Source organism: Dichomitus squalens, assembly GCF_000275845.1.
Source record: "Dichomitus squalens LYAD-421 SS1 unplaced genomic scaffold DICSQscaffold_5, whole genome shotgun sequence".
Classification (NCBI taxonomy): domain Eukaryota; kingdom Fungi; phylum Basidiomycota; class Agaricomycetes; order Polyporales; family Polyporaceae; genus Dichomitus; species Dichomitus squalens.
In genome coordinates this window covers 926,270-940,398 of record NW_006766887.1, presented here as the reverse complement: position 1 = coordinate 940,398, position 14,129 = coordinate 926,270, and the positions used below count along the sequence as shown (strand labels likewise).

The window sequence follows — 14,129 nt, the reverse complement described above, 5'->3', positions numbered from 1 at the left end:
GTTGTGGGCTTGGATGTAAACTTGCAATGAGAATGTTGGTCTTTGTAAATATTGCGGTGCGGTTTGACAGGGCACGAAGTACCGGTACAATGTGGTTCAATTCCAAGTCGCGTTGACTGGGTCAAGTTGCGCGCTTGGTGGCTCATGCATTGCACAGCCACCGTGCAACACGGTCCCGACTTCCTCCCAGGACGACTGGAGCGCCAATTAAATGCGGAATTCGTTGTGAAGTACTACATCCTCTGTACTTCAAAATTTCCTCGCAACTCATGGTGCGGCATTCAATACTTTAAAGTGGGGTATTTAGGCCTGAGCACGAACCAGTAAATCTCAGAAGTCATCAGACCTCAGATCAAGCGTTGCCCTTTCGGAAACCGATATGCTGATAGCCATTTGGCCAGTATGAGTTTCCGACAAGTTTACTTAGTAGGAAAGAGTCGGATCGAGCCGACGCTGCTGACCACTGGTTGTTGGGCCTTGTGAAGCCGGTCCGAGACCGTCAGGAACATATTTGGCGTCAAATAATCAGAAAATCAGGAGTCAGGGTTATTTTATGGCAGTAAGGGAGTTATCGATCGGGACATCACATGCAGGCTACCGCAGGTATCACGGCGCGGACCAGGGCTCTGTCGGCGGAAACCACTCCATCTTACTGTCGTCGATGCTGGTCGGATGTCCTTCTTCGGCTTCGAGCAAAGCAACGACCTCGAGAATGAAAAACGCAAATTCCTCGAACGCGGATTGTCAGGCGCAAACCAAGAAGACGTAGCGGTTTACACATGGGGGGAGGAGAGCTATGACGGTCTCGGAGAAGCACTACAAGAGGGTGGTGACGAGCTCAACGATGAGACGTTTGGTGCTACGGGAGACATAGGTGTGTGCAGCTGTCGTGTAGTCTAATCTTCATACCTGGATGCCATTTGGACAGGCAAGGACTTCGATTTCTCCGGGACCGCTCTCCCAGAGCATGAACAGCCCACTCCATCGCACGCCGCCCATTTACATGCTGAGCCACCACAACGACAACTCTCCCAGACCCCACAGAAGGCGCAAACTCCGTCCCACGTCGAATCTTGTACGGTACCTTCAGCCGTGTTGTTCTCCCGATCCTCACATTCTGCATGCAGCGCACTCTTCCCAGCTGGATGCAATCTGGGGCAACAAATCACCATTTTCTGTTCTCCCTCGTAGCAATGGCTCCAATAGGGTGCACGACAATCTCGCCACGCAACCATCGAAGTTTGCCTCAACGGTTGCTCAGGCGAGTCCCGTGAACAGACCTCCCAGTCTTAATCTTGGTCCAGATCTGCACCAGGGAGTTCATACGCTCGAAGAGATCGAGAGGGAGATGCGTGCCGCTGCGCAGGCTCAACATCGCCAACAACAAACCCAGCTAGCAGAGCAGCAAGCCCCGCAGAGCCAGCAGCAAGCTCAGCTCCAACTCCAGCAGCAGATGTTGCAGCAACAGCACACCATTCAGGTTCACGGTACCCATGGCTTGTTGCAGTCTCCTTCCCGAACACAGGTGCAACGTCCACCCACCGTCGGCCCTGCAGGGGCCGCGGCTGTCGGAATCCAGCATGCCGCTGCAACGCCCCCGCCTCGCATGCACCCACACTCTCAGTCTCCACGCTTCCATCAGCAACAGCAACAACACCAGATCCATCTCCTCCAGTTGCAACAACAGCAGCAGCAGCGTCAGCTCCTCGAGCTCCAGGAACAGCGCGAGCGGCATGAACGTCAACAGCTTCTCGAACTCCAAGAGCAGCTGAAGCTCGAGGAACTCGAGAGGCAACAGCGGCAGCTCCGGATGCAACAGCAACAGATGGCGAGCGCGAATGAGCTTCTCCACAACCAACTCCTCCAACAGCGCGGTATCAGCCCATCGGTGTCCGACCGTGGACGCCGCGGTGGTGTTGGTCGACAGTCGCCTGCAATAATGAATCCTCCTATTCCGATCGAAGTTCCATTTGCTCAGAACATGCAGTACCTGCCGCAGAACATCCAGATGCAACAGCGTCTCCTCGCCGAGATGGCGCAGGCCGAGTTCCTCAGCACTATGCAAGGTCCCGGCATCTCTGAGCGCGATGCGAGGGAGGCCCGGGAGTTGCAGGAGATGCTTCGGGTGGAGGCTATGCGCAAGATCATGGAGGCGGAGCGCATGGAGGAAAAGCGTAAGCGCAAATTAGACAAGATCGCTCACATGGTGAGTACCGGACATAGAGCCTCGTCGTCTCGATTCACGTGGTGCTCAAATCTGTGTCAGTCCCGTTACAACGACCTCATGACGCAGTCGGACAAGGATTTCATCACCCGTATCCAAGTGTCGCAGCTCGTCACGCAGGATCCTTACGCGGACGACTTTTACGCTCAAGTATATGGCGCCATTCTTCGCTCGCGCATGGGTATTGCGACATCTGAGGACCGCGTGCTGCGGTTTGGCTCAGGCGGCGGTGTCGGTCTTGGCCTTGGGCAGAAAATCCCTGCGGGCCGTCGTCAAAGCGCCTTGCAGCGAATGGAGGCGCAGGTCGAGCGTATCGTCAGCAACGCGCGATTGCGGGAGAAGGAGAAGGCTTGTGCGTGCAATGGTTTATTTCGTGTTACGAGTGGACTAATCTCGCGGCGTAGCGCTCAACAGCCTCCAGGGCGCGCTTGGCAGGACATCCGGCCGCAGTTACAAGGCTGCTCCGCGGCAGTTGCTCCAAGTCGACGCTTCAAACGCCTCTACATCCCCGACGACTTCGCACGCGACTGCGGCGCACATCTCGAAACAGGATGTGTCGGTGGATGGCGAAGGTGCTGCTCGCGAGGCTGCGAAGATGGGCCGTGAGGCTCTTGCGACTGCGACTGACGGTCTCGTTCGCAAGGACCCGTTGACCCATAGGGAATCTCTGGTCATTCTCGAACAGCTTTACGACCTTGTTCTTGACATTGAACAGCGCCGACGTGATCAGCCCCCGCCGGAGGAGGTAGAGGCCTTTGAGGAGTGGTATGCCTCTGTTGCCCAGTTCGTAGTTGAAAAGGACTTACCAGTCTCACAGGACCATCCAGTGCGAATCTCTCATCGACCAGCTGTTTGAGAAACTCAAGGTCTCTGTTCCGCTGGAGACGAGGTACTATCCCCATCTTCCGTGATTGTATGATCACTTATTCACCCTTGCGCTTCTAGTAATCCACATCCCTTCGTGTCCCTCATCACTCCCATTAAGGGCAAGAAGATCCTCCCGCGTGTTGCGCGCCTCTTTGACAACACGCGCATGCAAATCCTGCTCACACTGATCGTCGCGTGCTTCTCTCAGCTCGACGTCGTCCAGTCGGCACCGCGCTTGGACACCTTGGAGGAGACACAAGAGATTAAAGATCTAGAGACCCAGACACAGGCGTTCTTGAGCAGTGTCGTTCAAAGTATCCTGCCCGTCATTGGGCGGGCCCAAATGAGGCTAGTCACTGGGTTGTTTGGTATCTTGCTGGAAAGCAACGCCGTCGCGATTGCCAGGACAAGAGTATGTGCTTTTTATCTCTTTACAAACCCCGCTGACCACAGTTGTTTGCGCAGCCCGGGATCGCGTTGCTTACTCTCTTCCTAAGTCGGGTGGAGATCCTTCGGCATGCTGCGCAAAGCGGTTCCGATGTCGAAGAACCGCCAACTGCAGAAGAGATGCAAAGCTGGTATGTCCACAACTGACTCATTCATGCTCAGCTGGATGTTGATGTTATGGCATATCGCCAGGCAAATGATGTACAACCTCCTGTTCGACCTTCTCCGACCACAGCTACACCTTCTCTTCCCCTCCGTCCGCCTCAGCCTCCTTGCCGGCGTCAGCTTCACCAGCATCCCGAACGCGGACGTCATTGACCAGCCCGTCTGGCAGTTCCTGTCCACACTCGCGTTGCACGCCAATGAGGAACAGCAACAGGCGCTCGTCACGGGCCTGCGCGAGATTGTGCTCGAGAATGTGGCGAGTGCGACGAAGGGCTACACAGATGGCGAGGAGAGCCGGCGCTTGCGTCTCGCTAATGTGAACATCTTCCTGCACGCCCTCGGGTTAGATGCCTCCCAGATCAACTTGTAGTCTTAGTATCCACGTTGGGTGTAGACAGAAATGTTGCGCCGATGTTTGTGCATTGGATTTGTTCGACAAAATTGTACACTGCTCATTACTGTAACGCTATCCCAGCTCTATTTCTATATCTCAAAGCTCGTAGTCTGGGTTGAGCCAGGGTGTGCGGACGTGTCAAGCAGATCAGCTCAGGCCTGTGGGAGTACGATCTCGATTATGAAACAAACATTTCGCCACTGTAGTCTACATAGTGCGCTCTACGATAGAATCAAAGGTCACTGCAAGTGTACACCATGTGACTTCCTACCCATATAGCTAGTCAATACAAAGGAGTTCCCCGACGTCGTTTTTGCGTGCTGTAAAAACATCGCAGCCGGTCAACTCGGTCCTACGTTCCCCGCCGCGTAGGGTGATCATGGTTTCGTTCGATATTGTACCGAGAAGATCGAGGACAGGGAGGGCATGCCAGTCGGGCAGACGTGCTTCGGGAAGCTCGAGCAGACCCGTACTGGGCATGATGGCGAGGTCGCGGGGAAGCGTAGCAGGAGGCAGCGGCATAAGCGGGAGGTTGAACAGCTTCTTCTTGCGAAGATACGTCTCGATGGGTATGTCGCGGACATGCGAGCCGACCTCGAGGTGGTTCGTCGAGAGTGACATGTAGTCGGCATAGTTGGGGTAAAGCATGACGTATCCACGGAGATAGACGAGCTCGATGAAGTATTTCTTCCACGAGCGCGTCCAGCGGTTGGAGCGTACGCCGGGCACGACGACCTCATCGAGGGGCCAGACAGAGGCGTTGAGGCGGGTGACGAGATACTCATGGAACTCGCGCCAGTGTTCCGGGAAGTAAAGCGCACCCCAACTGCAGGGGATCTGGGATAGATATGGAGTGTTGGGGTAGACGAGCCCTGCTGCCTCGAAGGTGCTTCGAGCGTTGAAAAGATGACGACCATCCGGATGCAGTTCAATGTTCTTCTGCTGATACAGACTGATCCCATATAGGTTGGGCGACCGGCTCTCCGCCTGACCGTAGCTGAATTGTTTATGAGGGAGTGTCGGCTGAAGAGACGGGAGCGCATCGCTTACCGATAGCGTAACAACGACAACTTAGCCCATGCGTAGAAGAGCGGTGACACCTCGACATCATCCTCAAGGAGCAGCCCGTAAGTGTCGTTACCCTTGGGATACCAGGACTCTACAACAGCTGCCATCAAGCCTGCGTGAGCAACTCGATGATGGTAGAAAACGCTTCCGTGTTCCCATCGGTGATCGTTGACCAGTTGCAGGGTCCCTGTATCCGCGGTTTGCTCAATATTGATCCGCAGGTCAACTTGATCGCCGAAGTATCGAGCATTGGCCAAAGACGAAAGGAGCCGCTGGAGGGAATATGGTCGATGGTCCGTGATGACCGACAGCTCGATCTGAGGAACGTGCCAGTCTGTGGATAGTCAATAGCTGGCAAGGCAGCATTGTATGACACGTACTCTTCCATCCCTCGAGGTCCACGGCAGACATCCAGTCGCAATAGGGCAAGTCTTCCTCAGGGATCCGTACAACGGACGTACGGCCACGAACATTGTTCTGGGAGAAGCGGCCTGAGAGCTGGAAGAAGAATTCGTCTTCCAATGTAGATACGACAACATCCATGTTGTGGGGTATATGTTCTACCAGCTCGTGTTGCAGATGTCCCAGGTCAGCCGAGGAATGCGAGTGGAAGAGATACACTGCCGCTTGGCACACCCTCAGTTGGGATTCCAGGTCCTGGCCCACGAACCCGTCATGTTGCAGGACAAGGAAGGTGATCTCGTGACCTTGACGGACCAGCTCGCAAGCCAGGTGAACGAGGAAGCGCGCCTCGCGAGCATAAGCAGCGAAAAGAAAGACGCCAGAAGCGGTGAGAGGAGTAGTTCCGTTCTCCTGAGTAGAATGCATCGGTTCTTGCAGCCCATGATCGCCAGTCGGCGGTCGAAGAGACGTGCCATTCCCTACAACGTATCTCTCGCACCACGCGAGCGAACCATTAGAGGAGCCTATCGCCAGCCCACCGGATAACCGCGAAGTAGAACGAGAGATAGAATCGCCAAGTGTTACCCAAGGATCATCAGTAGGCTTGATATTTCTGGCGGGTGGTAGCAAAGAAACGGGCAGAGCCAGCGGGGGAACCAGGTATGCAGCTGTCTTGGGGGTGAATGAGGGTTCCAAGCAAGCCGAACGGAAGTCTACTCCTCGAGGGCCCATGGGTAGGGGGTCTGAAGGGGGAGGGTTCAAGAGCAGGATATCGCGCGTGCGATTGTCAAAATGCTCGAGCCCTTCTTCATCAGCAAGGAGTACCCACTCGGTGGAGACGCGTCGAGCAGCCTGGATGAGAGCAGACCCCAGACCAAGTCCTTCAGGCCATTGAGATATACTGAGTTCAACTTCGTGAGCTTCCTCTTCAGAAAGAATCAAGCGCAAAGCTTGGCGTATTTGAGCGTGAAGTGATCGGGGGCTGAGTACGACGACGTCGGAAAGCGTATCAGAGGTTCCGAGAAGGCTACGTAGATGATACTCCAGGTGCGAGATGGAGGCCGAGGTCACAGGCAGAACGGCTGTCAGTGATGGTCCAAATGGAGAGTACGCATCGCCAGAGGGATCCGACATGGTTGCATTTCGTGAGCTGTTCAAGATGGCCGGCTGGCCAGGATGGAGCAGCAGATGGGCTTTGCCGTGCCTGTTGGCGGGCGGTGGCCGAGAGTCCGCTGGTTTGTCGACTTCCAGTTGCATAGGATCTTCGCGGAAAAAGGTGGAGCGGATAAGCCAGATGGAAAAACAGAAAGCCAGGATGCCGGATAACATCTTAGAATATAGTCGATGCGATTGTCTCCGTGCCTTCAGCACCGGAGAACTAGGGTGCGACATTGGCAGCGAAAGGGCAAGAAAAGGTGGTTCTCCGATGCTCCGACAAGGAGAGTTCTGAGACACAAGGAGATGGACTCTGAAGGAGTCGCATAGTTCAGTTTCCAACTGAACGTTGTGATTTGGCCACTCAAATGTTTGCCTGAAAGGGCATCCCACGTGGCTTCGATCGAAGATCCCAATTTTCCGCAAACGCTCGGAGCCAAGTGAGTTTCGACACTAAGACGGTTGCCTACTCTTGAGCATCTACACTGTTCTACGCACCATCCACGCCTAGACTTTATATCTCATGGCCCCTTCCAAAGCCGCGGCAAGCAAGAGTGGTGGTGGCAAGAAAGAGAAGGTGTTCCATCCCCAGTCCCGTAAAGCTGGACAGCTTGTCCGCACCCAGCTGCGCAAGAGTAGGCTCGTCGAGCAATCCAAGGAACGGAATAAGAAGCTAGGCTCACAAGGCATGAAATCCGACCCTCAACCTGTTGCACTCATTCATTCGCTAATAGCTCTGACTGTAGCTAGCGTATACAGCTTCTTCTACCATGCTCTTCCACCCGAGGGCGAGCTGTCGCTAGAGGAGCTGCACTTCATCGTCAGGGAAATCTGGCTCGCGCGTCTTGATCAGGAGTTAGAGGCGGAGAAAGCGTCGCGAAGGAAGGGTAGACCAAAGAGTGCGAAGGAACAGAAGTTGGAAGACCAGAAGTTGAGGGAGACTGAACTTTACCGAACCGGCATGGGTGAGTGTCCACTTAAAGCCCACACAGGATTGTCGATGCTGACTTTGGACTGCAGAGGTCGTTGATCTGACACATCCCACGAATGTCGAGCTGTTCCGAAAATGGGACCAGAAAGAAGCCGCTTACGTTCAACAACTACGCTTCGTTCGCATATCAAGTGCGTCCCCGGAGACCGTCGTAGTTTCGCGGCCAGGTCACCACCCGCTGTTGAAGCAGGAGGCAGAGCAAGAAAAGACTAAGGCAGAGGCTCAGATGGATACCGACGAGGCACCTTTGTTGCTGGAGCCTCCATCAAGATTTGCTTCGACTATGCAGACAATGGATGGTATGTGACGTCGTCTTGAGGATTGGACCGTCTCATGGGCATTGTCGGAGTGTGCAGTGAGTGTCAATGTCACATCTTATCCTCCACTTGCTTACAAATATATGCAGCATATGTATCAGTATATCATCTCATTCATTCATATGTCATTGGCGTCGTAACGGCGCTTCCTCATCAGTCTGTTCTCCTTCACCACATGCCGCCATGCAAGGTAAATATGTACCATATATTACGGAGATAGCCATGATGTGCACTGCTGAGGGTTCTCTGCAAGCAGTCTCTCATACGACCATCCTACGCTACCTCAATCAATGCTCAATGAGAAAATACGACCTCTAAAAACCTTCCGCCCTCCAGCTCCCTCGTTGACAAGCTCTCACATGCAACCGGTGCACTGTCCAAGTTCCAGTCCCTCCTCAGCCTCCCATAGAGCAGCTTCAAGCTGCTCGCCGCCCCCTTCTCCAACGCCAGCTGCACGACGACCGTGAACCCAGCAAGCTCGTGCACAGGGCTCGGTCGTCCGATCTCCACGCGGAAACGCACGCTTTTCACCGCCGCCAGCACGCCGTCCTCGTCACGCTCGCGCGAATCGGCAAGCGTGCACTCCAGCGTGAGCGCATCCGAGCCAGAGACGTAGTGCGCCCCCGACACGACCACGCCCATGTCCTCGAGGAGCTTCCTGCACGTCGCGTGCGTGTGCTCCGCGTCCTTCGTCGAGAGCAGCTGGTAGCTCGCCGGCTTGAAGCGGAACAGTGCCCCGAGCCACTTCCTCTTGGGCGTCGACGGTAGGACGAAGGACCCCTCAGAGAACGCGGAAGCCGGCGACGCCGGCGAGAGCATCGGGCTGCGACGCTTCTTCAAGCGCCCTCTATCATCAGGCGGCTCGAGAAGACTGGGGCGGTTCTCTGATGCCCCGGTGTCCACCTTCAATGTGGGGCGTGGCTTGATAGAAGCGTTCTCCTTGTCTGCGTCTGGCTCATTGCGTCGGCGAATGCTCAGCGGCCTCGTCTGCTTGGGCTCCTCTCCCAGGAGGAACGGATCCTGGCCGTTGGTCGACGCCTTGATTTGGTCCCCGAACTGCCTCATCGGGGTGAGGGGCGCGAGACTAGCCATGAGCGGAGAGAAGACATGGTCATAGTTTCCCTGGTCGCGTATCGGCATGTTGCTGGCCTGGATTGTGACGAGCTGCTGCGCGATCTGGTTCAGGAACTCTTGGACTCGCTGGTCTTCTACCTGCGGAACTTCTATCGGAGGAAGCTGGGACTGGGGACGAGGAGATTGTAGAGAAGGCGGATCAGGTGAGGGCGCGCCGGTCGCGGCGGGCGTAGACGTCAAGGGCGGCAGACTACCATCCATCAAGGAAAGGAAGGAGACCTTATGCATCCTACTAGGTGCCCTCGTTGGCGACGGGGAAGGGGACCTGCGAGCGATTCCCGTCCGAGCGCGCGTCGGCGTCGGTGGTCCCGCTCTTGGAGGAAGCTCTGCGAACAGCTGATCCCGCTCCCGGGCCTCCGCATCCTGCTTGGCTTTGCGTCTCTTCTCCCGCTTTTCCACAAGCGCCCTCTCCTGATCTTCGTCATAGTCCTCCGAGTGCTTCGCGCGGTACTGGACTAGCAGCTGGTACACCCCTTTCTCCCAAGACGGCTTTCCGTCCATCAGGCGCGCTTGTATCTGCTCGTCCTTTGCACCCGGCCACAGTGTGCGCAGGTTCGCGAAGATGTCACGGTCGATCTCGTCCTTGCTGGTCAGAGGGCGTGCGATCTCATCGAGCTTTGGGACATCACAATTCATCGGCTTCGGCTTTTGGCTCTTATAGAACGGGTGGCGGAGGATCTCGGGAATCGTGATGCGCCTGTTGACGTCCTTCTCGAGCATCCGCCGGATGAGGTTATGCGCGCGAGCGTCGACGTCGTTCGGGATGGTGAATCTGCCGGCCTTGACCTTCTCCAGGAGCACGGGGAGGTCTTCGTCGTCGAACGGGAGGCGCCCAACGAGAAGAGCATAGAGGATGACGCCACATGACCAAATGTCCGCCGCGGTCCCATCGTACGCCTCCCCCTTAATGACCTCGGGTGCAGCGTAGTGTGGGCTGCCACAAGCGGTATTGAGCATGTTGCCTGCGCCCTGCCAGACAGCCATGCCGAAGTCGGCGACCTTGATATTCTTGTGGCGATCGAGGAGGAGATTCTCCGGCTTTAGGTCGCGGTGCGCGATATTGAAGCGGTGGCAGTAGTCGATGGCCATGATGATCTGTTGGAAGTATCCGATGGCCTCGGGCGCCGAGAGGCGGCCCTTGTCGCAAAGGTACTCGAAGAGCTCGCCGCCCTCGACATACTCAAGGATGAGGTAGAGCTCGGTCGAGGTCTCCCAGACGTCGTAGAGACGCATGATGTTGGGGTGCTCTATGAGCTTCATTATCACGATCTCGCGTTCGATGCTATGTAGGATGCGGTCCGCCTCCTCGCCCAGGTCGTGGAGGGACATGCGGGAGTTGAGGAGCGCGGTCTTGGAGACGATCTTCACTGCGGCGTACTGACCCGTCTTGCTGTGTCGCGCGAGGCGCACTCGACCTGCTCGTCTTGTATAGCCAGGTACGTCTCCGTGGACTGTAGAGGACGTACCTGAACTGCCCTTTCCAATGGTTCGCCCCACCTTCCAGAGACCGATCATCTTGGGGTCGCCGTCGCGCTTCATGGGGTCGTGGAGATTCCGTGGGGATCCGGTGTCAGTCATGTTCATGGTCAGTTTAGCGGGCCAGACGTTGATGTAGAGGAAAGATAGTGGTATGTATGCATGCAGTCAACCGGGCCATGTTTGAAACCTGGATCTGAGCAGGGCTGACATCGCGGTCAGCCGCTTTCTCGGCCCCGGTGTCGATCCTACTCGGACCCCGACGTCGGTGCTCCACCAGCTCGGCTTGGCGTTCAACAATTTCTCTGCACAATTGTGTGGGTTTGCGGGCGTTCGAGCGTGCCCCAGGTTGTCCGGAACCCATATGCTGATCAAACGGTGCAACCACGATCCTGATCTGTAACTTGCCCACCATTCAGGTCAAATCCCATGGACTCCGAGCACGGCAGGGATCCGGATGTTTCCGACCGGGGAGAATTCGATGCAAAGGGGACGCAGAAGGCGACCGCCTGCCATGATGAAGACTTTTGTCCGGCGAGGCGACGTTTCCGCAAAGAGTTTATCTTGCGCTCTTCATCGACTTTTCGCCGATCAGACATGCCCAATTCCCCATCGTGGAGCGACACTCGGTCGATGTCTAGTCAACCAAAGCGCTGGGTTTGAACCTGTATTTGGGGCACAATAGGTCCATCAGTGCTTAACATCCGCGGTGCCGTCGAACAATAAAGGGGTGATTGACTCTCAACAAGTATATATAAGCCGTACAGCCGCCACCTGATCCCTCAATTCCATCCGTCCATCTGTTGCCTCTCCACTTGTGGTTACACTTCGACATGCCTCGTTCAACGCGATCATCCCGAAGACGTGCCCGGTCCCCCTCTACACCACCATCCAAGGTGTCTCCAGCGGCCAAGCGTCAGCGCAAAGTTGATCGGGAGGACGACAATACCTCGTCGGTTACCAAGGTACACTTAGCGTTCAGTTACCCCCAAAGCTTACAGCTAACCACATACGATCCTTGCGGCCATAACCGCGCCCAGGCCACAGACACTGTCGAGGTTATGCAAGAGGTCCCAGCCGCGCTGAAACTGGTCAGGGCTATGAAAGAAGTAACAGCCTTACCTAAGATCGGATACTGTCCCTCGAAGATCGAACAAATGGCATCGCATATGATGTCTTCTGGGCCGGACGACCTATCTGAGGAAGACATAGACAGGTGCGACAACGCCGATATGTCTGAAGAGGTTCTGGCGAGAGAATCATGGAACAGGGTACGTGGTCATGCAATGCTTCGCCCACAGTCTCCTTCAAGGTGACGACGTCATCACCGGTATCTAGCCAACTATTGCCAAGCTGAGCGAGATCGCCGTGAAGCATGCACACAATGCGGCTTCTGGGTATCTCGACAGTCCCTTCCGTCTTCGGATCACCAGGAGCGGCTGCAAATTTGACGAGAAAGTGACACCTGCACCTGCTCCGAAGTATCAGTATCAAAGGCCTTATCTCTTTCCCGGAAACAAAACCGCCCTGGAGAATCGTCTCAAGCAATGGCATCTTAACGCCGATGCGTCCGGTTATGGGGACGTCCGAGAACAGGTCACGAAGGTTGACCATACCGTTCGTCGGGCTAGGGAAATCCCTGCATCCGATTTCGAGGTCGAACCTGAGCTTTTGGAGCGCATCGCGGCCCTGTGGGACGAGCACTTCGTCCCCAACTCCGGTGTACGCGTTGAGCCCTACAAGATCCACCTCTACGGCCCCGGGGACCATTTCAGCGTCCATCGCGACACCCCGCAGAAGGACCTTGTCGGCACGTTCCTTATGGGCCTCGGTGACACAAGCTACGATGGTGGTCTCAATGTCGACGGGACTCGATACGGGGCAGACGAAGGACATTGGTGCGCTTTTTACCCCGATGTGCCCCACTCCGTCAAGGACGTCCACGGCTATAGAGCAACCCTCGCGTTCAAGCTCTTCCGCGCCTCTGACACGGACGAGGACACATCCACCTCTTCGCAAGTCAGGCAGCAGGTGTCCCAGTTAGTCGAGGCACTGGAAGCGCCGTTCGGCATTCTACTCCAGCGCAAGTACTGTCTGGGTACTACGAGCTTCAGCGGGTTCGATGCTCTCCTCCTCAGCTCCCTCCGTGCCCTGGCCAATGTGGATGTCAGGCATCTCCCTGTTGTCCTTGGGTCGTACTTTGAGTGGGGATCGCACGACAAGAACGACCGTGACAACGACTGGGAGATGAGTTGCACAACCGCTGTGTATCCATTCACGAAAGGTCACGTCGACGCTCTCTTGGACTATGTCGAGACCGGCCACAGACCGAAGAATCAAGCGGAGTGCGGTGCTCCATGGCTGGACGGCGTCAAACACGTCCCTTTCTTCTCGCTCGACCTCAAGCAGTCGCTGTACACTTACAAGGAAGAAGAGGAAGAAACATGCAATTATACTGGCAACGAGGCGCAGGCGTGGAGGGAAGACAGTGTGTACCTCTCGTATGCCTTGCTGGTACTGCCTCGAACGCCAGGGACCTCCGATACTGGAGCAGACATCGCTCGTTGAATGTGATGAACGCATGCCCTTCACCATGGCATACCTCGTGGGTAGTTTTTTTTATGAGGCGGACTGAATTGGCGGGAATGTACATGTGGACTGTTTGATTCGATACTTGATCACCCTGAGCAGCTCAAATGCGCGAGGAATGTCAAACATATATCTCACGATGCCTGTGGCATAAGGCTTGGGGAAAGCGGCGATTTTACACTGTTCATCGCTTGGGAAATGTGATTTGGTATCATACTGCTCTGATAGACACCACCGTGATCGCACATGACAAGCGCCAGCTGGTAACTCTTTCTGAAACCGCCACCACTGTTACGATTGTAACAGGCGTTCCTGGCCATACTCGCATTGTACGTCAAGTACCCGCACCAATATAGACACATCTCCCAATGACCTCCTGATCATAGATCAATTGCTACTGGGCCTCGATATTTTTCCCGCTCGAGGCATGCGGCGCTGTGTGCCATCTTGGGCGGTAGATGGATCCTCAGGTTGAGAAGACCTACCTATGAACAAGTTCCGACGCGCATCCTCAACGTGGACAGAACACACTGTCGCGGCGACTAGGCGCGTGGACTCGGGTCGACGTTCGGCGACGACCCCGTAGGCGAGCGGCGAGGAGCCGAAAGGGGAGAAGAGAGGGTAAGAGGGATAAACGTATCAGAAAACTCGACGGGGCAGAGCGGCGGTCGGCACGAAGGCACAAGACCGACGAAAGCTAGTCTTCACGCAACCAGCGACAGACTAGTCCCAATGACCAAGTTATACATTAGCAATCGGAGGGAGATACAACGCTATGGTCACTCACCTAGTCCCAATGACCAAGAGGTCGAGATGGGGACTAGGGAGTGCCTAAGGGGGTCCTTATATACTAGAAGGGCTGCTTAGCAACCAAAGACAAGGCGCGAGAGCGAGGCAGTG

At 55.6% G+C, this 14,129-nt stretch overlaps 5 protein-coding genes across 5 annotated transcripts; 3 read left to right on the top strand and 2 right to left on the bottom strand.

Moving 5' to 3' along the window:
• Positions 1–672: 672 nt before the first annotated feature.
• Positions 673–4,073, top strand: DICSQDRAFT_125282 (uncharacterized protein; the record flags this gene model as incomplete). The annotated part of the gene is made up of 9 exons (XM_007363019.1): positions 673–874; positions 929–1,075; positions 1,128–2,206; positions 2,267–2,576; positions 2,629–2,989; positions 3,042–3,113; positions 3,170–3,503; positions 3,545–3,669; positions 3,731–4,073. 9 exons carry the CDS (start codon positions 673–675, stop codon positions 4,071–4,073), a joined length of 2,973 nt encoding a protein of 990 aa, XP_007363081.1.
• Positions 4,074–4,376: 303 nt separating this feature from the next.
• On the bottom strand, positions 4,377–6,701 carry DICSQDRAFT_101090 (uncharacterized protein; the record flags this gene model as incomplete). The annotated part of the gene is made up of 3 exons (XM_007363018.1): positions 4,377–5,094; positions 5,148–5,499; positions 5,546–6,701. 3 exons carry the CDS (start codon positions 6,699–6,701, stop codon positions 4,377–4,379), a joined length of 2,226 nt encoding a protein of 741 aa, XP_007363080.1.
• A 544-nt stretch (positions 6,702–7,245) lies between these two features.
• On the top strand, positions 7,246–8,020 carry DICSQDRAFT_144941 (uncharacterized protein; the record flags this gene model as incomplete). Its single annotated transcript, XM_007363017.1, has 3 exons — positions 7,246–7,408; positions 7,469–7,687; positions 7,743–8,020. The coding sequence occupies 3 exons, from the start codon at positions 7,246–7,248 to the stop codon at positions 8,018–8,020; spliced, it is 660 nt and encodes a 219-aa protein (XP_007363079.1).
• Positions 8,021–8,324: 304 nt separating this feature from the next.
• On the bottom strand, positions 8,325–10,703 carry DICSQDRAFT_54190 (Pkinase-domain-containing protein; the record flags this gene model as incomplete). Its single annotated transcript, XM_007363016.1, has 2 exons — positions 8,325–10,582; positions 10,631–10,703. 2 exons carry the CDS (start codon positions 10,701–10,703, stop codon positions 8,325–8,327), a joined length of 2,331 nt encoding a protein of 776 aa, XP_007363078.1.
• Positions 10,704–11,136: 433 nt separating this feature from the next.
• On the top strand, positions 11,137–13,367 carry DICSQDRAFT_178745 (uncharacterized protein). Its single transcript, XM_007363015.1, has 3 exons — positions 11,137–11,605; positions 11,681–11,911; positions 11,979–13,367. The coding sequence occupies exons 1-3, from the start codon at positions 11,474–11,476 to the stop codon at positions 13,206–13,208; spliced, it is 1,593 nt and encodes a 530-aa protein (XP_007363077.1). The 5' UTR covers positions 11,137–11,473; the 3' UTR covers positions 13,209–13,367.
• Positions 13,368–14,129: the final 762 nt, after the last annotated feature.

Excerpts from the sequence above, each read along its gene's own strand:
- DICSQDRAFT_178745 (XM_007363015.1), top strand. The coding sequence starts at position 11,474 with ATGCCTCGTTCAACGCGATCATCCCGAAGACGTGCCCGGTCCCCCTCT. Across the intron at positions 11,606-11,680 it reads ATACCTCGTCGGTTACCAAG|GCCACAGACACTGTCGAGGT; the intron begins GTACACTTAGCG and ends AACCGCGCCCAG. Across the intron at positions 11,912-11,978 it reads CGAGAGAATCATGGAACAGG|CCAACTATTGCCAAGCTGAG; the intron begins GTACGTGGTCAT and ends ACCGGTATCTAG.